This window comes from Lepisosteus oculatus, chromosome 4, assembly GCF_040954835.1.
Source record: "Lepisosteus oculatus isolate fLepOcu1 chromosome 4, fLepOcu1.hap2, whole genome shotgun sequence".
Taxonomy (NCBI): domain Eukaryota; kingdom Metazoa; phylum Chordata; class Actinopteri; order Semionotiformes; family Lepisosteidae; genus Lepisosteus; species Lepisosteus oculatus.
In genome coordinates this window covers 13,924,404-13,949,485 of record NC_090699.1, presented here as the reverse complement: position 1 = coordinate 13,949,485, position 25,082 = coordinate 13,924,404, and the positions used below count along the sequence as shown (strand labels likewise).

At 46.3% G+C, this 25,082-nt stretch overlaps 1 protein-coding gene across 4 annotated transcripts; it reads right to left on the bottom strand.

Annotated features, from left to right (window-relative positions):
* Window positions 1-11,283: 11,283 nt before the first annotated feature.
* Window positions 11,284-23,548, bottom strand: LOC138238390 (E3 ubiquitin-protein ligase TRIM39-like). 4 transcript variants are annotated; one of them, XM_069188829.1, is made up of 7 exons: window positions 23,459-23,548; window positions 19,930-20,507; window positions 19,484-19,579; window positions 18,513-18,746; window positions 17,272-17,419; window positions 16,389-16,415; window positions 11,284-12,326 (listed from the first exon to the last, which is right to left on the bottom strand). In XM_069188829.1, the coding sequence occupies exons 2-7, from the start codon at window positions 20,503-20,505 to the stop codon at window positions 11,782-11,784; spliced, it is 1,626 nt and encodes a 541-aa protein (XP_069044930.1). In that variant the 5' UTR covers window positions 20,506-20,507; window positions 23,459-23,548; the 3' UTR covers window positions 11,284-11,781. The 4 variants fall into 4 exon arrangements, with proteins under 4 accessions (XP_069044930.1, XP_069044929.1, XP_069044927.1 ...); XM_069188828.1 differs by having other exon boundaries at window positions 23,381-23,463; XM_069188826.1 differs by lacking the exon at window positions 23,459-23,548 and adding an exon at window positions 20,617-20,891.
* Window positions 23,549-25,082: the final 1,534 nt, after the last annotated feature.

The window sequence follows — 25,082 nt, the reverse complement described above, 5'->3', positions numbered from 1 at the left end:
AGAACAGGTATTCTTCACACTTTTCATCTGGCTCAGTTTTGGATAAAATCAATGGATAGGGCAATATACAAAAAGGTGACCAAAACTCTCTGAAAACTAAATGTGCAGATAGGAGCAAATTATCACTCATCCTAAAGATAACTGGGCACCCGGAATGCAGCACTCACAGTAAAAAACTTCTACCTGTTGTGGGAATGCTAACCCTAACCCTAGCTAGGGTTTCAAATGTGCATTCCGGCAGGGTGTCTCAGAAGCCCTCCAAACATCAAAGTTAATTTTTTTCCTCAAACTCCAAAAAATCAGTCTCAAACTATCAAAACGGTTTCTAAAACCTCTAGGAAATGTATCTTCTTTAATAATCTGTCTGGTTCAGGCAAATTTTCATGATGCTGAAAAATGCTGTTAAATGGTAGTTAAATCGGCATGCTTTTAATGCCTGGCTAGGGTTAGGGTTACAAGAACCATAGAACTTTTCCAGCTGTTGCACTTTTAGCTGCACTTTAAATGACAAAATGAAGAGAGTTTACCCATTAGAACAGGTATTCTTCACACTTTTCATCTGGCTCAGTTTTGGATAAAATCAATGGATAGGGCAATACACAAAAAGGTGACCAAAACTGTCCGAAAACTAAAAGTGCAGATAGGAGCAAATTATCACTCATCCTAAAGATAACTGGGGACCCGGAATGCAGCACTGACAGTAAAAAACTTCTACCTGTTGTGGAAATGCTAACCCTAACCCTAGCTAGGGTTTCAAATGTACATTCCGGCAGGGTGTCTCAGAAGCCCTCCAAACATCAAAGTTGATTTTTTTCCTCAAACTCCAAAAAATCAGTCTCAAACTATCAAAACGGTTTCTAAAACCTCTAGGAAATGTACCTTCTTTAATGATCTGTCTGGTTTAGGCAAATTTTCATGAAGCTGAAAAATGCTGTTAAATGGTAGTTAAATCGGCATGCTTTTAATGCCTGGCTAGGGTTAGGGTTACAAGAACCATAGAATTTTTCCCGCTGTTGCACTTTTAGCTGCACTTTAAATGACAAAATGAAGAGAGTTTACCCATTAGAACAAGTATTCTTCACACTTTTCATCTGGCTCAGTTTTGGATAAAATCAATGGATAGGGCAATATACAAAAAGGTGACCAAAACTCTCTGAAAACTGAAAGTGTAGATAGGAGAAATTATCACTCATCCTAAAGATAACTGGGGACCCGGAATGCAGCACTGACAGTAAAAAACTTCTACCTGTTGTGGGAATGCTAACCCTAACCCTAGCTAGGGTTTCAAATGTGCATTCCGGCAGGGTGTCACAGAAGCCCTCCAAACATCAAAGTTGATTTTTTTCCTCAAACTCCAAAAAATCAGTCTCAAACTATCAAAACGGTTTCTAAAACCTCTAGGAAATGTATCTTCTTTAATAATCTGTCTGGTTCAGGCAAATTTTCATGAAGCTGATAAATGCTGTTAAATGGTACTATAATCGGAATGCTTTTAATGCCTGGCTAGGGTTAGGGTTACAAGAACCATATAATTTTTCCCGCTGTTGCACTTTTAGCTGCACTTTAAATGACAAAATGAAGAGAGTTTACCCATTAGAACAGGTATTCTTCACACTTTTCATCTGGCTCAGTTTTGGATAAAATCACTGCATAGGGCAATATACAAAAAGGTGACCAAAACTGTCCGAAAACTAAAAGTGCAGATAGGAGCAAATTATCACTCATCCTAAAGATAACTGGGGACCCGGAATGCAGCACTGACAGTAAAAAACTTCTACCTGTTGTGGGAATGCTAACCCAAACCCTAGCTAGGTTTTCAAATGTACATTCCGGCAGGGTGTCTCAGAAGCCCTCCAAACATCAAAGTTACATTTTTTCCTCAAACTCGAAAAAATCAGTCTCAAACTATCAAAACGGTTTCTAAAACCTCTAGGAAATGTATCTTCTTTAATAATCTATCTGGTTCAGGCAAATTTTCATGATGCTGAAAAATGCTTTTAAATGGTAGTTAAATCGGCATGCTTTTAATGCCTGGCTAGGGTTAGGGTTACAAGAACCATAGAATTTTGCCCGCTGTTGCACTTTTAGCTGCACTTTAAATGACAAAATGAAGAGAGTTTACCCATTAGAACAGGTATTCTTCACACTTTTCATCTGGCTCAGTTTTGGATAAAATCACTGGATAGGGAAATATACAAAAAGGTGACCAAAACTGTCCGAAAACTAAAAGTGCAGATGGGAGCAAATTATCACTCATCCTAAAGATAACTGGGCACCCGGAATGCAGCACAGACAGTAAAAAACTTCTACCTGTTGTGGGAATGCTAACCCTAACCCTAGCTAGGGTTTCAAATGTGCATTCCGGCAGGGTGTCTCAGAAGCCCTCCAAACATCAAAGTTGATTTTTTTCCTCAAACTCCAAAAAATCAGTCTCAAACTATCGAAATGGTTTCTAAAACCTGTAGGAAATGTATCTTCTTTAATAATCTGTCTGGTTTAGGCAAATTTTCATGAAGCTGAAAAATGCTGTTAAATGGTACTATAATCGGAATGCTTTTAATGCCTGGCTAGGGTTAGGGTTACAAGAACCATAGAATTTTTCCCGCTGTTGCACTTTTAGCTGCACTTTAAATGACAAAATGAAGAGAGTTTACCCATTAGAACAGGTATTCTTCACACTTTTCATCTGGCTCAGTTTTGGATAAAATCACTGCATAGGGCAATATACAAAAAGGTGACCAAAACTGTCCGAAAACTAAAAGTGCAGATAGGAGCAAATTATCACTCATCCTAAAGATAACTGGGGGCCCGGAATGCAGCACTGACAGTAAAAAACTTCTACCTGTTGTGGGAATGCTAACCCTAACCCAAGCTAGGGTTTCAAATGTACATTCCGGCAGTGTGTCTCAGAAGCCCTCCAAACATCAAAGTTGATTTTTCTCCTCAAACTCCAAAAAATCAGTCACAAACTATCAAAACAGTTTCTAAAACCTCTAGGAAATGTATCTTATTTAATATTCTGTCTGGTTCAGGCAAATTTTCATGAAGCTGAAAAATGCTGTTAAATGGTACTATAATCGGAATGCTTTTAATGCCTGGCTAGGGTTAGGGTTACAAGAACCATATAATTTTTCCCGCTGTTGCACTTTTAGCTGCACTTTAAATGACAAAATGAAGAGAGTTTACCCATTAGAACAGGTATTCTTCACACTTTTCATCTGGCTCAGTTTTGGATAAAATCACTGCATAGGGCAATATACAAAAAGGTGACCAAAACTGTCCGAAAACTAAAAGTGCAGATAGGAGCAAATTATCACTCATCCTAAAGATAACTGGGGACCCGGAATGCAGCACTGACAGTAAAAAACTTCTACCTGTTGTGGGAATGCTAACCCTAACCCTAGCTAGGGTTTCAAATGTGCATTCCGGCAGGGTGTCTCAGAAGCCCTCCAAACATCAAAGTTGATTTTTTTCCTCAAACTCCAAAAAATCAGTCTCAAACTATCGAAATGGTTTCTAAAACCTGTAGGAAATGTATCTTCTTTAATAATCTGTCTGGTTTAGGCAAATTTTCATGAAGCTGAAAAATGCTGTTAAATGGTACTATAATCGGAATGCTTTTAATGCCTGGCTAGGGTTAGGGTTACAAGAACCATAGAATTTTTCCCGCTGTTGCACTTTTAGCTGCACTTTAAATGACAAAATGAAGAGAGTTTACCCATTAGAACAGGTATTCTTCACACTTTTCATCTGGCTCAGTTTTGGATAAAATCACTGCATAGGGCAATATACAAAAAGGTGACCAAAACTGTCCGAAAACTAAAAGTGCAGATAGGAGCAAATTATCACTCATCCTAAAGATAACTGGGGACCCGGAATGCAGCACTGACAGTAAAAAACTTCTACCTGTTGTGGGAATGCTAACCCTAACCCTAGCTAGGGTTTCAAATGTGCATTCCGGCAGGGTGTCTCAGAAGACCTCCAAACATCAAAGTTGATTTTTTTCCTCAAACTCCAAAAAATCAGTCTCAAACTATCGAAATGGTTTCTAAAACCTGTAGGAAATGTATCTTCTTTAATAATCTGTCTGGTTTAGGCAAATTTTCATGAAGCTGAAAAATGCTGTTAAATGGTACTATAATCGGAATGCTTTTAATGCCTGGCTAGGGTTAGGGTTACAAGAACCATAGAATTTTTCCCGCTGTTGCACTTTTAGCTGCACTTTAAATGACAAAATGTAGAGAGTTTACCCATTAGAACAGGTATTCTTCACACTTTTCATCTGGCTCAGTTTTGGATAAAATCACTGCATAGGGCAATATACAAAAAGGTGACCAAAACTGTCCGAAAACTAAAAGTGCAGATAGGAGCAAATTATCACTCATCCTAAAGATAACTGGGGGCCCGGAATGCAGCACTGACAGTAAAAAACTTCTACCTGTTGTGGGAATGCTAACCCTAACCCAAGCTAGGGTTTCAAATGTACATTCCGGCAGTGTGTCTCAGAAGCCCTCCAAACATCAAAGTTGATTTTTCTCCTCAAACTCCAAAAAATCAGTCACAAACTATCAAAACAGTTTCTAAAACCTCTAGGAAATGTATCTTATTTAATATTCTGTCTGGTTCAGGCAAATTTTCATGAAGCTGAAAAATGCTTTTAAATGGTAGTTAAATCGGAATGCTGTTAATGCCTGGCTAGGGTTAGGGTTACAAGAACCATAGAATTTTTCCCGCTGTTGCACTTTTAGCTGCACTTTAAATGACAAAATGAAGAGAGTTTACCCATTAGAACAGGTATTCTTCACACTTTTCATCTGGCTCAGTTTTGGATAAAATCACTGGATAGGGAAATATACAAAAAGGTGACCAAAACTGTCCGAAAACTAAAAGTGCAGATGGGAGCAAATTATCACTCATCCTAAAGATAACTGGGCACCCGGAATGCAGCACAGACAGTAAAAAACTTCTACCTGTTGTGGGAATGCTAACCCTAACCCTAGCTAGGGTTTCAAATGTGCATTCCGGCAGTGTGTCTCAGAAGCCCTCCAAACATCAAAGTTGATTTTTTTCCTCAAACTCCAAAAAATCAGTCTCAAACTATCAAAATGGTTTCTAAAACCTCTAGGAAATGTATCTTCTTTAATAAACTGTCTGGTTTAGGCAAATTTTCATGAAGCTGAAAAATGCTGTTAAATGGTACTATAATCGGAATGCTTTTAATGCCTGGCTAGGGTTAGGGTTACAAGAACCATAGAATTTTTCCCGCTGTTGCACTTTTAGCTGCACTTTAAATGACAAAATGAAGAGAGTTTACCCATTAGAACAGGTATTCTTCACACTTTTCATCTGGCTCAGTTTTGGATAAAATCAATGGATAGGGCAATATACAAAAAGGTGACCAACACTGTCCGAAAACTAAAAGTGCAGATAGGAGCAAATTATCACTCATCCTAAAGATAACTGGGGACCCGGAATGCAGGACTGACAGTAAAAAACTTCTACCTGTTGTGGGAATGCTAACCCTAACCCTAGCTAGGGTTTCAAATGTACATTCCGGCAGGGTGTCTCAGAAGCCCTCCAAACATCAAAGTTGATTTTTTTTCCTCAAACTCCAAAAAATCAGTCTCAAACTATCAAAACAGTTTCTAAAACCTCTAGGAAATGTATCTTCTTTAATAATCTGTCTGGTTCAGGCAAATTTTCATGAAGCTGAAAAATGCTGTTAAATGGTAGTTAAATCGGCATGCTTTTAATGGCTGGCTAGGGTTAGGGTTACAAGAACCATAGAATTTTGCCCGCTGTTGCACTTTTAGCTGCACTTTAAATGACAAAATGAAGAGAGTTTACCCATTAGAACAGGTATTCTTCACACTTTTCATCTGGCTCAGTTTTGGATAAAATCAATGGATAGGGCAATATACAAAAAGGTGACCAAAACTGTCCGAAAACTAAAAGTGCAGATACTGTAGTAAGTAGTTAGTCATCATTGCAGGCACATGTTTAAACCCAGTGCTGAGATTCAATAAAGCATGAGAGATACCTCATATTCTTGATTTTTTAGACAGAAACCACAGGTAGGAGCAGTTATTTAATCTTGAACCTCTCAGAATTTCTAATTTTTATCCGATTATTAGGTAAATTTTTACAGAAAGTGTCTTATTGAGAGTGGAGTTACTGTGTGTCACCTGATTGTATGTGCGAAACAGACAAGCCGAAAAGCGAATCCCCTGGGCTGGGGATGAAAAGTAAAACGAACTTCCAAAATACTCCGCTGGGAGAAATACTGGGAGAAAGACTAAAGCTCCCTAAAACAGAGAAAGGCAGAGAATGCTTTGAAAGGACTGAATGAGAGAGGTGAGGGGTCAGGTAGAAGCTGGAAATGTAACAAGACTGGGGGTATGTACAGTTTATTGTTGTGTTGTACTGTTTGGTTTAGAGCTGTATTGACAGTGAGTGTGTTATTGTGTGGACAGAGCTGGCATCTTACTGAGTACTGATGTGATCAGTTACTCATCACAAATATAACTCTCTTTAGATAATAAACCAGACTGAAAGACACTCACCTCTCACATCGAGATCGTTAACAGTGTCATCATACCACTGGTCAGAGAGCACCATACACTTGTACTGTCCATGATCAGAGCGTCTCACATCTCTCAGTATTAGAGACACATTGCCTCTGGGGAGCTCATCTGGGAATAATTCAACCCTTCCCCTGTAGGCTGGATTCTGTCTAACAAAGTTATAGACTCCAGATTCATATAAACAAACAAAGTTTTCATAGTCATCTCTAAACCAGTGGATCTCTAGGTCCACAGCACTGATGTCTGGTGACAGGTAACAGGGCAGGACGGCGTCTTCACCAGGGAAAACAAACACAGGAGCAGCTGGACCAACAACCCGAAACGTCTCTGAAAGAGAAAGAGCACACAGCTGACATGAGTCTCAGCCTCTACACAGACACACACTGAGACAAACTGGAGACTCATACTGACAGAGTGAAGAGAAGCAGCTCACTGATCTACAAACAGATCATTAATGATCCAGAACATGTGACTGAGGAGGACTGAAGATCAGTGAGTGTCTCATCTCCTCTTCCTCACACCAGAGATTCTCAGACACTCAGATCCTCAGCTTCACTCAGTGAGCAGCTCTGCCCTCAGTGAGAGGATCTCTGACTGTTTTCACTGAGGATCTCTCACTCTGCATTCCTCCCAGACTGCCACAGAGAACCACAAGCAGACATTTCTGCTCTGATATTAATCGCAGTATCCTGACAGGCTGAAGGAACAGCGTCTCCTAACTCTTTAACAGAGAGACTTCAGAGTCAATCCAGTGCTCCTCTCCAGAGGTAACAGTCAAACATGAACCAGAGTGGACATGATGAGAAAGTGCATTGAAACCTGAGAACAGGAGGCACACAAGGCTGTGGGAGTGTAGATCATGGTGTCAGGTCAAGCTCCTGAAACCTGTATCTTGGCTTCTTGCAAGAACAGGTTCACCCTCACGTTCTGATCAATGAATATTCAGAATTAAGAGATTTTAAAATGTTCTAATGTTCAAATTATAAGTTTCAGATGTTTTGTTTCCAGAAACTGTAATGAAACCAGTCTTCTGTATGAGGGTCTTGTTCATGTTATTGATTAAAACACCAATAAGAGTCTCACTGTACCTGATCCTGAGACACAGGACTGGTGGAGAAACAGCAGAGTCACATAGAACCACTGCAACAGGTCAGCTTTCATCTCTGAAATAAACACTCTGATGGAGATCAATGGTCTCTGAAAGATACAGACAGACAGATCATTCAGCTCACTTACTGACTGACAGAGAGAGAGAGCTGTTCTGTGTTTAGGGGATCTTGGGTTTATTGGGTCATACAGTATAGACCTCGGTATCATTTATTATGATCCAGATATGCAGAGAGATGATTTAAACTAAAAAATAATTAAAATTTTAAATGAATAAATATTTGTTCAATCCAGTGTGCACGAATTATTACTTTTTTCAACAAAGCTCTGCCAGAGAACAAAGAATTCACGTGTCTCTGTCTATTCCAACAACTGTTCTGACTCTTCTGGAATATATTCTGGAGCAGCAGTTCTTAACCTTTTTGAGAGTGCGACCCTTTTTTAACATTAAAAATATTTCACGTAGTAAAAAAAGCACTTTGTTTTAAGCGCTTTAAATGCTCTTTACTAAAAGCTTTGTTTAAATTCTTCCTCTTCAACAAGTCTGGTGTAAACAAGCAGGTGTGCATCTCCAGAGACACCAGTGGTCTCGTCAAGTTGTAAATAAAACTACACACTAGATCTTATCCTAGAGATCACCTGCTCTTCCACGTCTCTTGCCATACGCCCAATGTGGTCAGACACAGGATCATTGACACTGGTATCAGTGACACTGGTATCAATGACACTGGTATCACTGCCAGCTGCTCTGCAGCACTTTCCCACACAGGATTGAAACCGTTTCCTTAGCGCACAGTAGGGAAAAAGTCCCACCTAACGTGTGGCTTCCCAGTTTGGGCAGTCCAGTTAGCTATGAGGAAAGACACTGAAGTGGCTTCTGGCTCACAGTTCACAGCTCTTTGGAGGGCAGATTGTTGGCCTCTCAGCTCCTGTAGCTTTCGTTCAAAACACTCAACAGGTTTAGACTGCAAGGCTGAGTGTCTGGTCTGCAGGTGGTGTAGCAGTCTGGAGGGCCTGAGGCTTTCCTGAGCCAACACTTCGCCACAAACCGTATGGTGTGAATCCCTGCTCTCGGGACTGTTCGTCAGATTTTCTCATTGTTTTCAGCTGTGCGTTTCTCCACATTATCTTCAGCTCTCACTCCTCCAGTCTCACCTATTAAAACCGCTCCACTGCTGGGCTCATCACGACTACCTTGCGCAGAAGAAAGCTCTACGAATATAAACACAGTCACGGCCCACCGATAGGAATGAATGTAGCGCCCTCGCTGGGTCCACTGAGTCACCCTGCTGGTGGAAACAGTCTGAACCCTGCAGGTGTGTACAACAGCGAACTGTTTACCTCTGTTACTGTCCATTGATGTGTAAACACCCTGAATCTGCGGACGTGTCCCGTTTATCACTCTAGTGTGTGTGTTGACCTTAGGTTGACTCTGTCTCTGCTGCCTATTGTGTGACCCTCATGGGGGTCAGGACGCCCAGGATAAGAACCCCAGTTCTAGAGAAATCACTTACAACTTGGGGGTTATGATCAATTATTTTACTTGTTGACTAAACCGCTCGGTCAGTTCCTGTTATTCACCATTTTCATGTCCCCCATTTGTAACAATATTATATTTTGTGCTTATTGTGTTTCTCAGCTGCTAGAGCTACCAGCTCTGCTGAAGCTGCTGTTTCACAGACAACCTGAGTGACATGGAAATGACTTTATCAAGAGCACTGAGGGCTGATAACAGGAGGCACTTTACAGCACTGCTGTCCTGCAGCTCAGTGTGTCTGTGAGCCTGTCCACTCCCACTCCAGAACTGGTCAGTGTGTCTGTGAGCCTGTCCACTCCCACTCCAGAACTGGTCAGTGTGTCTGTGAGCCTGTTCACTCCCAGTCCAGAACTGGTCAGTGTGTCTGTGAGCCTGTCCACTCCCAGTCCAGAACTGGTCAGTGTGTCTGTGAGCCTGTCCACTACCAGTCCAGAACTGGTCAGTGTGTCTGTGAGCCTGTCCAATCCCACTCCAGAACTGGTCAGTGTGTCTGTGAGCCTGTCCACTCCCGCTCCAGAACTGGTCAGAGTGTCTGCAGCAGGGCTGTCCAGTCCTGGTCCTGGAGGGGTCAGTCAGTGTGTCTGCAGCAGGACTGTCCAGTGCTGGTTCTGGAGAACTGGTCAGTGTGTCTGCAGCAGGGCTGTCCAGTCCCAGTCCAGAATTGGTCAGTGTGTCTGCACTAGGGCTGTCCAGTCCCAGTCCAGAATTCGTCAGTGTGTCTGCAGAAGGGCTGTCTAGTCCTGGTCCTGGAGGGTTCAGTATGTCTGCAGCAGGGTTGTCCACTCCCAGTCCAGAACTGGTCAGTGTGTCTGCAGCAGGGCTGTCTAGTCCTGGTCCTGGAGGGGTCAGTCAGTGTGTCTGCAGCAGGGCTGTCCAGTCCTGGTCCTGGAGGGGTCAGTCAATGTGTCTACAGCAGGGCTGTCCAGTCCTGGTCCTGGAGGGGTCAGTCAGTGTGTCTGCAGCAGGGCTGTCCAGTCCTGGTCCTGGAGAACTGGTCAGTGTGTCTGCAGCAGGGCTGTCCAGTCCTGGTCCTGGAGGGGCTGGTCAGTGTGTCTGCTGGTGTTCTGATTGTTCTGACTCAGTTCAGGAAGTAAAGAGCAGGTGCAGGCCATGTTAACTGGGCTCAGATGACAGACATGACCTCCAGCACCAGGGCTGGACAATCCTCTCAACACCGAGAGCAGCAGGTTTCTGGAACAAGCAGCCCAGTAGGGTGGCCAAGTGACCACAGACAGCTGGACACTGACAGACAGACCAGGCGCCTGTTACAGTGCCTGGACCGGACAGGTGTTTTGAAATTGACACAAATGTTACAAAGTTACAAAGTGGACAGAATACAAGTGTTTGTTCTGTTTTTTGTCTTCCTCCAATCACAGGGTCTGGACAGCTGATCAGCCTACAGAGAGAGCCTGGGATTCTCAACATTGTGTTAGATGACAGAAATCACAAGCACATTCATGACATAGGAATCTACATCATCATCATCATCATCATAATTCCTTAGAGTTATACAGTGCTTTTCTGGACACTCCACTCAAAACTCTTTACAGGTAATGGGGATCCCCTCCACCACCACCAGTGTGCAGCCCCACCTGGATGATGCTCCAGTCTGCTCACACACACCAGCTCTCAGTGGGGAGGAGAGCAGAGTGATGAAGCCAGTTCAGAGAGGGGGGTTATTAGGAGGCCATGATTGGTAAAGGACAGGGGGGAAATTTGGCCAGGACACTAGGGTAACACCCCTACTCTTTTTGAGAAACACCCTGGGGTTTTTAATGACCACAGTGGGTCAGGACCTCGGTTTTACGTCTCATCCGAAGGACGGCGCCTGTTTACAGTCTAGTGTCCCCGTCACTATACTGGGGCATTAGGACCCACACACACCACAGGGTGAGCGCCCCCTGCTGGACCCACTAACACCTCTCCCAGGAGTCTCCCGTCCAGGTACTGACCAGGCTCACACCTGCTGAGCTTCAGGGGGCTGACAGGGTGAGTTTCAGGGTGATATAGCTGCTGACATTAAATCATGATGAAGATGAAGATGAAGACCAAATATTCAGAATGACAGAGTTTATTTAATACAGAAATAGTTCTATCTGAGTCCAGGCCATGACAGTGAAGCAGCAATGTCCATCATGTAGAAAGCGACTGGCATTCAGCTGACGTGTTAGTCTGTGTCTGATGGTGACCCAGCTAGTCAGCCATGAATCTGGAGAATTTACAGGTGAGAGATAAAGAAAACAACTGTGACTCAATTTTACTGATTTACTGAAAGAAGTGATTAATGCAGAGCAAATAGAATAGAGCAATGACATGGACTGAAAGTAGAAAGTAGAACAGTTTGACACAAGCCAGTAATAATTTCATTTTCCAAGAGAGCCCCTCCCACAGGTGATGTTGTTTCTGGTGACTGAACGAGTAGCGTTGAGAGCAGATGTGGACATGCCCAGCAGTGGGTGGAGAAAACAACACCGAAGAAACAGAAGAACAATTTCAAATGAAAAAGACTAAATGATTTACATGCCAGGAGAGAGAATCAGACAATGTGTTGATTCAGCCTGTGTGACTGACAGGACAGATGATCAGTGGGGCTGAGTTTGTACCTCCCTGATGAAGACCAGGGCCGAAGAATGGAAAGAGTTTCTCAGTGAAGGAGGCAGTGAAGGTGTAGATATGAGACCTGTTGTCCACATTGTAAAAGGAGACCTGTCCCCTCTCATAGTCCACATACACCCCCACCTTCTGGGGCTTCTGGCCAAGGGGGAGGAGGACAGGGGGTCCAGCACAAGCCTCGATCTCATTCCCATTCCTCAGCCACACAGTCCAGTAACCATACCGGGGGCTCAGTGTGATCTTCCCCTTCCTGTTGATGGACTCTCTGGCGACTCCCAATGTCCAGTCAGTCTTCTCCCCCACCTCCACCTCCCAGTAGTGTCTCCCTGAGGTGATCCCATCCTTTCCCAGGACATTGACACAACGATCAAATCTCTCTGGATTGTCAGGGAGATCCTGTCGTGTGTCTCCATGTCTCACTTGTTTCCCATCCTCAGACAGGATGAGTTTGGGATGAGCTGTATTGGGGTCCAGAGTCACATCAGCTGTGGATCAGAGAGCAGACAGAGAGAATGAAATGATATGTATCTCACTCCTCTCTCAGATGAAAATACAGGCCCAGCCCGGCTGAGATGATCTGTGAGCGTGTGCAGAGCTCTCACACTGCGAGAGTCTGGCTCCTGTGGGAGAAAGTGTCTTTAAATCTGAAGGAGACCTGATGATCCACTGTGTGCAGATCACACGGCTGAGGGCATCTCTATACTGATGGATACATCATTTCACAAGAAGCAAAATAAGCAAACTGTCTTTTCATGGGTATTCTGGTTCCTCTCTATCAGTTAGATTGTAAAAGTCTCATTAAGACAAAATTCTTAGAAGCAGAAATTGCTGCCACTTCATTAACAATAACAGGGCCCTGAATCACACAGGCAGTAACTGCAAGCTTGTCTCCTCCTGCGCTGCTGAGGACAGTAATAAAAAGGATCTGATGTCTGTGTGTGTTAAGAGCTGTCTGTCAGTGTATTTAACTCTGTCACCTGAATTAAGGCTGAAGTTGTCTTTACACAAGACAGGGGAACCAGAAAGAGAACAGACAAAGCTTGTGTGTGTCTTTTTTTTCTTGTTCGTTACACACAAATCAGTGTAATACGTATGGAAACCTGAAAAACAGACATTGTGGGTCAGTTGTAACGAAGTGACACAGCGCACTAACTGGAGCTCAGCCCCTGGTCAGCACACAGCTCCGTGTTAAACTAGCGCGCCAACTTCAGACCAAGAGCAACGAACTTAGCCGCTGAAATCAGTCCGCAGCTCCGAGCTGAACCTGCTCTCCACTGCAACGAGCCCAGAGTGAGAGCTGCTGCCCTCTAGAGGTGACTGGAGTACAGGACTGACTCCCAGCGCCTCTTCACATGGGGAGACAGCTCAGTGTGGGACAGGCGGAGCTCTGGATCACAGGAGAATAGAGGGGAAACAACACCGGCACTACGGCAGGAAGTCATGTGTCCGTCGCTTGGAAATTGATTGTAAAGTTTAACTAAAATTGCTTTCCAGTTAAATCACAGTTATTAATAATGAACTTTATTGATGTGTTTATTCATAAGAGTAATTTTTTAAAAACTAATTTTATTGTATCTGTTTATGTCTATTAATGTATTTAATGTCTATTAAAAGTAATTGATTAACAATGAAATTTATTGTACATCTCTATTAGTAACTGTGTGTAAAATAATTTGTATGCGACAGTGTATTTTCAGATATCCCAGGGAGTGAAGAGAACTGAAAATAAAAAAATATTTAAATAGGCTGTGAGTCTTACAGTAAATGTGTTTTGTCACATCTGGGTGTGAATTTAACAGATTTGTTATTTATTTGTTGTGATGAGTCTCTACAATTGTATTTCTTACGGGAAAGCAGGGATATTCAGAAACTGGGGGAACAGATATTAATTTTAAGTAGTCAAATATAAAGGTTAAAGAAATAAAAATACTGTAATCGTCATCTTTTTAAAAGTGATGATTTGTGTCAGTTCTAGATGAAGGCAGTCTGCAGGAATGGCTGTAAGAGCTGATGGAAGGACATCTGTGGATATAACTGCACAGAATGATTTAACCTCAATAACTTTCCTTACTCGTTTCGACATCAGTTTGCTGGACTAATAATTAATTTACCACCAGATCTCACTGTTTTCACTGTTTGTATTTGTTGAGCCATGTGTTGGTGACCCTGCTCTTCAAGGCTCAGCTGTGTGAGTCTGCAGGTGTGTGTTCATGCTGAAGATCACGATGGTCAGGTACAGTATAACTCCTACAGGCAGCGCCTGGCTCAGACAGACTACAGAAGGAGAGAACCTGGCAGTTCTGCTGCAGACCAGTGAAGAGAGCTTTCCCTGGATGGCCAGGTGAGAGGATGGAGTCACTGGTACTGAACTCCTCTGTGCAGAACCGTGCGTCTCGAGAGCAGTGCCAGCAGGAAATGCCGAGTGGCCCTCAAGCTAATAGCAGCGAGGGGCCACACCTCCTCCTGGGTACCAGTGCAACAGCTCCAGAGCAGCCAAGAGTTACCATGGAGACACAGCAGGGAGCCCAGAGTCTCCCCCTGAACCAGGAGACACTGACCCACGGTGCGAGGGAGCAGCATCCTGAATCTGAGGACAGGGGCTCGGCCTTCAAGACCACAACAAAATCAGACAAAATGGTGGAGGAGCTTTCTCAGCGCAGCAAAGAGGGACTGAGTGAGGCAGAGCAGGGACAACCAAGGACTCTGTTACGAGAGTTTGCAGATGTGTTTGCTGGAAGAGAGGAAGACTGTACTCGTACAAACGAAGCTCAGCGCACCATCGACACTGGCGAAGCAAGACCCATCTGCATCCCTCCCCCCGCCTGGCCATCCACAAGAGAGCCGAGGCAGAGGAAGCAGTCCGGGGTCTGACTGCAGCAGGGGAGATCGAGGCCTCTGACAGGCCCTGATCTCCCCCTGCAGAAGGACACTTCACTGCTGGTCTGTACAGACTACAGGGACTCAACAACGTCACCTAGAAGGACTCTTGTCCCCTGAGCCACACTGACGAGGTGCTGGATTATGTCTCAGGGTAGCGCTGGTTCAGCTCTCTGGACCTGTACAGCAGCTACCGGCAAGTTGAGGTGCCCAGAGGTCAGGCCAGAGACTGCCTTCTCCAGAGGTCAGGGGCTGTGGCAACACACGCTCCAGCCTTCTGGACTGTGCCCTGCCCAGCCAGCTCTGAGCGGCTGATGGGAAGGGAGCTCAGTGGCGTGCCCAGGTCAGAGTGCCCGGTGTGCCTGGATGACCCTCATTCTCCAGGTCCTGGACAAGTGAAGAAAGGTCAGGGACCTCATGAGGAGGACAGGTCTCAAGACTCACTGAAGATATGAATCTCCTACAGCAAGAGACTGGTTTCCTGGGAGCTTCTGAGCCAGAAGGGTCTCCACAGCCCCTGAAGAGGAGCCACAGTAAACTCCCGGCCAGCCCCCCGGTCAGTTCAGGATGTGAGGAGTTTCATTGGACCGGCATCCTACTACTGCTGGTTTGACCCCTAGTTTGCGGATATTGCTGAGCTCCTTATATTTCTGACATACAAAGCAGCATCTTCCCTCTGGGGTGAAGACTGTCAATGTGCTTTTGAACAGCAAGAGCTGTCCTTGCAGAGTCTCCAGTGTTGGCCCAGCTGGACCCAGAGAGCCCATTCAACCCAGTCACAGATACCAGCAGTGATGGCGTCTGTACTTGAGAAGGAGCTCAGCTGTGCTGAGAGAAACCACACACCCTGCTGCATGTTCAGGAGAGGAGCTCCATACTGACCAGGGGAGGAGCTCAGAGTCAGCTGTCTTCAGGGAGGTGTGCCAGTGTTTAGGGATCTATAAGACTGGGAGACTCCAGTACATCCCCAGAGTGATGGGTTACTGCTTCAATCTGACACCTGCTACACAGCTCACTGCCGCCCACCAGAAGGACTGGGGCAGACACTCTAGACAGCTTGTTCCAGTCTCCCACCACTCTCTGTGTAAAGGTGTCTGTTCCAGAGCTCATCCTCCAGTGCCTGAGGCTGTGTGCCTGTGTCCAGTGTGGACTGGAGAGCATTGGGTGTCCTTCAGTGGGACCGGCTGCTTCACTGTAACACCTCTATCTGGGGGAGCAGAGGGACAGACATCCTATCTCTCTCCCTCTTCTCTGCTCTCATTTCACCCTCTTCCTCCCATAACAAGCCCTTCCTCTCCTCTTCGTCTCTCAAAGTTAGTGAATTTCGAGCTCCTGTCTGACTGTTGTGTTCAGTGTCTTGTGTGTCTGCAGGCTCCTAGTTGTCAGTGTAGGTTCTAGTTTACAGGTTTAACAGGATCAAAATCCTCTGTTTCACAATGATGTAAAGAAGAACTGCAGTCCTGACACAGTGTTGGGGTCCAATTCCTCATCAGTCCTGATAAGCACAAAGCCCATCTGAGGGACTTTGCTCACAACATTAAACACATCAGCTGTGTATAAAGCAGGAGTTACAACATCTCCCCCTGTTAGAGTAAGAGCCTGTATTGACCCCTGTGACCCTGCTGTGACCTTTGTAAATGACAAGTTCCTGTCAGTGACAACAGACTCACCTGCATGTTTGCGAAGCCTCTCAAACTCTGCAAACAGAGAGAAAGATGTTAGAGAGCTGAGAGCACATTCCTGCTGGAGTCTGGTCTCCAGGTGTGCAGTGTTGTGTGTTGTAGTGCTGTGCTGATCTCTCAGGCAGGACAGTAACACACAGGAGTGTGTTGTCTGGCCAGTGGAGCTGTGGGTCTGTAAGAGACACTGACAGCTCATCTAGGTTGTTATCACACAGTCCAGCTCCACACATCCCACTGCCTCCAGTACAAAGACAAGGATAGGAGTGACTGAGCAGCCTCCTCACAGGAGTCTGAGCCCTTTCTCTGTTCCAGAGCTTCTGACTGAAGCACTGAGGCAGAGCTGAGGCTCAGGGACAGAGAGCAGTTCAAACTCCACTGTGGGAGGAGCAGCATCACACAGCACTTTCTCCAGCTGAACACACCCCTGACACACAAGATCACCCTGCTCCACACCTGATCTCAACACAGACAGCAGTGAGACACACCTGTTCACACACCTGATCTCTACACAGACAGCAGTGAGACACACCTGTTCACACACCTGATCTCTACACAGACAGCAGTGAGACACACCTGTTCACACACCTGATCTCTACACAGACAGCAGTGAGACACACCTGTTCACACACCTGATCTCTACACAGACAGCAGTGAGACACACCTGTTCACACACCTGATCTCTTGCACAGACAGCAGTGAGACACACCTGTTCATACACCTGGTCTCTACAGAGACAGCAGTGAGACACATCTGTTCATAACACAGATGGAGAAGAAGAGACACACCTGATTCTTCATAGTAGATTGATTGAGTGCCATTGACAGGTGTTTTGAACCTCATAGACAAGCTGTGTTCACACAGTAATACTCACTGACTCCAGGTACTTTCTCCATTTCTTCAATGAGTCTGTCCTCCAGCTGACACACAGCCTTGCTCAGAGCCCCCAGACAGAGATCAGGGTGAACAGTGATGTCAGACCAGTCCTTGGGGTGTGGAGGGGAGCACAGGGAGGAGAAACTCTACAGCAGGAGAGATTCAGAGTCATGGGGGGTCACAGCCCTCTAAGGCAATAAGTCACCTGTGAGTCTGAAACCTAGAGCCCAGTATAGATCACTAAGAGTCACACAGTGAGCTCTCTCTGCTGTCTGTAGATACTGTATCTGCTCTCTACAGTGTGTGCTGACCTGTAGGACTCTCTGCTCTCTGTAGATACTGTATCTGCTCTCTACAGTGTGTGCTGACCTGTAGGACTCTCTGCTCTCTGTAGACACTGTATCTGCTCTCTACAGTCTGTGCTGACCTGTAGGACTCTCTGCTCTCTGTAGATACTGTATCTGCTCTCTACAGTGTGTGCTGACCTGTAGGACTCTCTGCTCTCTGTAGATACTGTATCTGCTCTCTACAGTGTGTGCTGACCTGTAGGACTCTCTGCTCTCTGTAGATACTGTATCTGCTCTCTACAGTGTGTGCTGACCTGTAGGACTCTCTGCTCTCTGTAGATACTGTATCTGCTCTCTACAGTGTGTGCTGACCTGTAGGACTCTCTGCTCTCTGTAGATACTGTATCTGCTCTCTACAGTGTGTGCTGACCTGTAGGACTCTCTGCTCTCTGTAGATACTGTATCTGCTCTCTACAGTGTGTGCTGACCTGTAGGACTCGCTGCTCTCTGTAGATACTGTATCTGCTCTCTACAGTGGGTGCTGACCTGTAGGACTCTCTGCTCTCTGTAGATACTGTATCTGCTCTCTACAGTGTGTGCTGACCTGTAGGACTCTCTGCTCTCTGTAGATACTGTATCTGCTCTCTACAGTGTGTGCTGACCTGTAGGACTCTCTGCTCTCTGTAGATACTGTATCTGCTCTCTACAGTGTGTGCTGACCTGTAGGTCTCTCTGCTCTCTGTAGATACTGTATCTGCTCTCTACAGTGTGTGCTGACCTGTAGGACTCTCTGCTCTCTGTAGACACTGTATCTGCTCTCTACAGTGTGTGCTGACCTGTAGGACTCTCTGCTCTCTGTAGATACTGTATCTGCTCTCTACAGTGTGTGCTGACCTGTAGGACTCTCTGCTCTCTGTAGACACTGTATCTGCTCTCTACAGTGGGTGCTGACCTGTAGGAAGTGGATGTGGTCCTCAGTGTGGGAGAGCTGCTCCAGCTCAGTGTTTCTCCTCTTGAGCTCAGTGATTTCCTGCTCCAGCTCTTTAATGATCCCTTCAGCCCTCCTCTCTGCTGCTCTCTGCTTCTCCTCAATCAGCTCGATCAGCTCAGCCTGGCTTCTCTCAATGGAGTTTCGAAGAGAAGTGAAGACCTGCACACTGTCCACAATCTCTCTTTCTGCAGAGCTCTGAGGAGACACCAGGAGACTTCTTGAGTTAACAGGAATAAAAAAATATTATTGAAATGTGAGAGTGAAAAAATTAATAACTTGTATATTATTCATTTCAGTTCAAAAAAGAAGGGAAACACTATGTGGGTCACTCCACTCCTGGGTCACAGAATATCTCATCCGTTAACTGGATAATGACTTTTTAATTATCTTCCTAACTGTCCTCTCTGTCAGGGAACCGATCGGTAGAATAGGAGGATCCTTATGCGTAACCGTGAATCCCACAGAATCCAAAAGACGTAATCCAGGGGCTTGGTCAATTAGGGAGGCAATGAGTCCGGTAACGAGGGAAATCCAAAAGGCAGGAGCAAAGGTTTGGTACCAGGAGATCAATCAAAAGGCTTGGAAAGGCGCACAAGAGAGTTCTGCAGGAGGCTTCTCAACAGTGAGCAAGGGTTGCTGTGTGAGGGAACTCTAAATACTGAAGGGAAAGGGATGTGGTTGGATAATTGGTCCGGGAGTGAGAATTTGTGGAATCTGGTGCCTGTGGGAATGTGATGGGTTCAGTTGGGAATGAGATTGTGAAACAGTGGGTTTGGGAGTGCAACCGTGTTTGTGAGGAAGAGTGTGGGGCATGACAGGAATAGAACAGCGTTTGCACTCAGTCTTCCTAAGTGTCCTCTCTCTGTGCAGAGAGCAGTGACCCCAGCACTGAGCCCTGCAGTACCCCACTCAGAAGGATTGACAGGACTCACTTTGCTGAGCTCCACTGCCTGTTTGATCTCCTCCACCTTCTTCAGTCTCTCCTGGATCATCTGTTGTACCTCTGCCTCAGTCTTCCTCAGCTGAGTCTGTGGACAAACAGGGGAACAGAGACACTGAAGTCACTGCTGCTGGTGCACTAACACTGCACAACAGGCTCACACACTGACACTGGGCTGGACAACAGACTCTCACACTGACACTGGGCTGGACAACAGACTCTCACACTGATGCTGGGCTGGACAACAGACTCTCACACTGAACTGGGCTGGACAACAGGCTCTTACACCAGGGAAGTTGTGCTAAGATACCATCAGTTTCTGAACGTATTGATCATAGCCACTGATCCATATTCTAGTGATTATACTAATTTAATTCACAATAATTTTAAATTAATTTAAATTTTAAATTTTCAATTAATATATAACCATAAACTCACCTTTTTCACTCCGCATTCCTGCTCTAAAGGGACAGTGCTGTGCGTCCTGTGGTCAGTCTCAGTACACAGCACACAAACACAGGTCTGGTCAGTCCTGCAGAACAGCTCCAGGAGTCTCTCATGCTTCTCACACAGCCTGTCCTCAAGGCTCATCACAGGCTCAATCAGTCTGTGTCTCCTGAAAGCAGCTCCTTGATAGTGAGGCTGGATGTGAGTCTCACAGTAAGAGGCCAAACAGACCAGACAGGATTTCACAGCCTTGAGTTTTCTCCCAGTGCAGGAATCACAGGACACTTCTCCAGGTTTAGCACAAAGTCCTTCATCACTGCTGACTCTGGTCCTCTTGAACTGCTCAGTGATTTCTGCCAGGCTTCTGTTCACACTGAGATCAGGTCTTCTGTAAAATGTCTTCTTACACAGTGGACACTGACAAAGATCACTGCTGTCCCAGTATCCTCCAATACAGGCCAGGCAGTAGTTGTGTCCACATGGAGTGGACACGGGGCTGGTGAATGTGTCCAGACAGATAGAGCACTGGAACTGCTCTTCAGACAGGACACTGCTGGGTGAGGCCATTCCTGAGCACAGAGAAGCAGAAACAGAGAAGATCAGAGGAGAAGATCAGCACCATCTCAATACAACACAAACAGCAAAAAGTAATACAGGTGAGTAACTCCAGTCACACACCAAACAACACAGCAGAAGAAAGAAAACTTCCTCTCTCTCCCATCTGGGCCAGCCTAAATCCCCTGAGCCCCCAGTGTTATGATGTGTTTTTCAGGACCCTTTGCAGAATCCGGAGGGGAGTGAACAGACACGGGGAGGAGAAGAGGAACTGGGCTGGTAGACGAACTGGGGGACGTGGCGAAGGTGCTCAGGTGCTCGGGGGGCGTGACGAAGGTGCTCAGGTGCTCGGGGGGCGTGACGATGGTGCTCAGGTGCTCGGGGGGCGTGACGAAGGTGCTCAGGTGCTCGGGGGGCGTGACGAAGGTGCTCAGGTGCTCAGGGGGCGTGACGAAGGTGCTCAGGTGCTCGGGGGGCGTGCTCCATGCGACGAGGGAGTCCGTAGGGAAAACCAGGGCGAAGTCTGATCACCCAAAAACCAGGAAATCCAAATGACAACATGACAGAGATAAAAAGGGCTCCAGGTCCCGAACTCGGCTGGTTCAGGAGCCGATAGGAGGCCTCTGCCCTCGAGCCGCGGACGGAGGGCGACACGGAGACAGGCGGGCCTCCGGGTGTCCGTGATCCAGTGCAGAGCCCGGAACACAGGGAGCGTCTGGCTTTTGAGGTGGGCTGGAACAGGGAGCAGGAGCACAGAATCAACTGAAATGTAAAGAGCCAGAGCGCCCTTCATGGGGAGGGATTACAATCGTGACACCCAGGGACCATCTGACAGGACAGAATACTGCAGTACAGGAAACCCCAGACTGGACTGACTGGGAGGGTCACTGGGAGCTTTAACTGGGGAGAACAGCACTCTGGAAACTGAAGTCTGAATCAGAAACAAAACTGAAAGTTGATTCTCCCGCCAAACACAACTTCCTGCAAGAGCAGCACTTACAGTGTCTCTTCAACAGTTCCTCCCGTCCCTAAATCCTCAGCACACTCCTCCAGCACAGAGGAACAGGCTGCCTGCTGTCCAGACCTGTCCCAGTCCTCAGCACAGCAGCTCTGCTCTCTACTGTAGTGAAGGAGCCTGCAGTGTCAGAGCTGAAGCTGCAGGAGAGAGAGTCCAGCTCCAGGTCCAGCCTTTCCCTCCCTGAGCTCTTTATTCCTTCTGTCCTTTCCCTCCTCTGCCAGTCAGACACACCGCAGCTCAGTCCTCCTCACACAGGGCCAGGGCTCCAGTCCAGCAGGTGCTCCTGTCTTCATGAAGAGGAAACAGGGCAGCAGCTCTGTTTTGTTGTGTGTGCTGTAGTGTGTGTATTGTCATTGATCAGAAAGATTTGTTGAACCAAGTGTACCTGGATTATTATTCTTTTCACTACAGCTGTTCCAGAGAACAAAGAATTCATGTTCCTGTAGTTCTCCCAGCCGCTCGGGGAGATTCTGGAGAATCACTTACAAGCTGACTCAGCCTCTCAGCCAGTTCCTTATCTTCACTTCACCAGTTTCGTTCCCCCAGTGGCAACAATACTGTCACGCCCAGTACACCTAGAGGGCGCTCTGCTGCTCTCCTGTTCCCAGTCCCTGTGATTATTCTTGTCTTTCAGGTGTGTCTTGTTGTGTAGCCTGTTTACTTCCTGTTTCTGCTCTGCTCTTCGCTCAGCGTTGAGGTTCAGATGTCCTGAGACCCGCCCGGCACCAGGTCGCCCCACGTCCGCTACCTGAGGGCCTAGGTTTCTATACGGCTTCTCCTGAACAGCTGAGCCCGGCTAACCCCCGTCTCGCCACTACGCATAGGGTCTTCTTCACTGTTACGACCCCAAGTGTCTAGGGGTAATGGGGTGTAACATTTAGGATAATTCTTTTGGAAGCAGGGGGGTTTGGTGAGGGACTAGGAAGTGTGATAACAAGGGTAGGGAACTAGAGTGGTGCCAAAGAAAAGAAAACAAACAAAATGGAGCTGGCTAGGACAGTGAGGGAAAGCTAACCTGACTACAAAAGAAAACCCGAAATACACGGTCTTCGGCGTCTTCAACACCCTAGCTAACCTGCACTGACTACCCAAAACCATACAAGACAAACGGCACTCACCCGTACTAACTAGTGTACAAATACAAAATCAACTAAGTGTGTAAGTGTACCCAACAACCTAAACTAACCTTATATACAAAAGTTCACACAAAAACACAAGTGAACCAGGAAGACAAATAAGGGAAAACAAGAGTAATAAACAGGAGCAGGGTACAAAAGAACACAAAAGTTGAACATGTAACACTGGGGCAAGGAAATGGCAAAACAAGGATGAACACACAAACAAACGAAAGTACAAAGATACTACCGTAAAACCAACAAAACAACAAAGCCGAAGCTATACGAAAATACACACACAAAGCAAAACAAACCAACAAACGAAGCGGAAGCAATAACCAGAAGCGAAGCAAAGCGATAACCAAAACCAAACGGGACCAAAGTCAAACAAAAGGCCTCTCTTTGCTGAAAACCTCCATGTTATATAGTGAATAAAATGTGTTCTGATTGGCTGAGGGCTGATTGATGATGACATCATACTGAAACAGTGGTGTGATGGTTGGCCAATGGGGAAGGGAGAACAATCAAGGGTCAGCAGTGTGGACATAACAGAAAAAACACACACAGAACACACACTGGGACGTAACATTCACACTCATGCCATTCCACAGTTCGTCCCTTCAGACATCCCTGACAAGTACTGTACAAGCTGCACACAGACAGAGCCCAGGAGCTGGGCTCAGGGCTCCAGTGCTGGAAGGCTGCAGTGTTAAACACTGTGACACTGCTCTGTCCAGCAGCACTTACTACTGACCTGAATTCAACCTGCAGCACAAGGTCCAGAAATACACAGCGTCCTGGACAGCAACACTCACAGCAGGTTCACACCCACCTGTCTCTTTCCTGACAGGATGATAATTACAGTCCAGATCGTGGAGAAAACTTTTATGTTTCTAGTTTTCACGGAAGTTGCTCACAGAGAGATGCTGTTCAACTACAGGAAACACAAAGTGAAAGAGAAACCTTCAGGAAAGACAGGAAATATATTTTTTTATCTGTTTGTCTGCCGTCAGAGTCGATACATTGAAAATGAGGAGAAAACTCAAACATTTGACACCATCAGGTTATGATTCACATCAATAAGTCGTCTGTTTAGTGACTAACTGTCTGAGTGTACAGGACAGCAGCTAACCCTGCAGCACACTGTGCTGTTAACTGCTCGGAGACAGACAGGATACTTACACACTGGACAACCTGCTCCTGCTGCTCTGAGCTCCTCTCTCTCTTGTTCTGAAAGAAATATTTGAGTATCTGAGGCCTCTTAATAACTAGATCTGAAAAAGGATCTGTTCACCTCACCTCTCACACCGTTAATGAGAGTAACGGAATATGTTCACTTTCTGTTCTCAGTGAAACACAGAGAGGAGTGCAGGAGAGGATTCTGGGAAACTGGGCTGTGGCAGCAGGTTGTGCTGTAGTCATGTGACTCACAGCTCTGTGTTCAAGGACATTTCTGTGGAGATAAGAATATTAGCACTCATATCAGTATACCACCCTGGAGCCCCTCTCTCCTTGTCCACAGACTGTGAGACGGCAGCTCCTCTCTCCCTGAAAGGAGCCTCACACACAAGATGAGTTCACTTCAGCTCAGCTGCCTGTGAGACAGTGAGAGGGGCTCCTGTTGGGCCTGTGTGTGACCATGAGCCAATATTACTGCCTGCTCATGGGGACACCTGCTGAATGAGGCCCATCTGATCCGAGTGAGTCTTCTGCTCTGTGATGAAGAGGGATTTGAAGTGAGGGAGAGGAGCTGTCAGGATACCCTGCTCCTCTGGGCTGATTCATCCACTGGGAAGAGCAAAGGTTTCTGTCTCCATCTCGGCTCCAGCAGGAAGGAACAGGAGTGTTTTTGCTAGAGGGCTGGTCTGTCTTCCAGGCCTGTGGGAGTCCGAAATCCAGGGCTGCTTGAGGAGATACAGCTTCGATTCTGGGCAGATGGCTGTGTGGTGGCTCATTTCTCAGGCCCCATGAAAGGCTCCCAGTGTGCTGCAGGGAGCAGAGGGGCTGTTCAAGCAGGACTGAGCTGAGGCACTGCTGCTGCAGGAGTGAGGCAGCGGCGTATCGTCTCCCCACAGCTGAGAGAGACAGGGAGCACAGGCTGAGTCCACAGGCCCCTGGTCTCCCATCCGCACAGACAGGAGCTCTCTCAGCACGAGGGGAGAGGAGCCAGCAGACCTGCGCTGCCATGTCAGGGACATGAGAGCTGTTCACACACAGGCTGCACCCGGTCAGCTGGGACAGCCAGTGAAGATCTGGTGCTCAGTGAAGAGTGAGAGTGAAGAGTGGAGATGCAGTGGAAACGTGAGCAGAGAGAAGTTGGAGACACAGAGTGAACTGGATTGAATCCTCAAGTGTCCGGAGAGGGAAGAGTTGGGGAGAAGAGTCAAGAGAAGAGCAGAAGAGGAAGAGGAGGACTGTGCAGTCTTTTCTCAGACCAGTGAGTGAGGACAGGGATG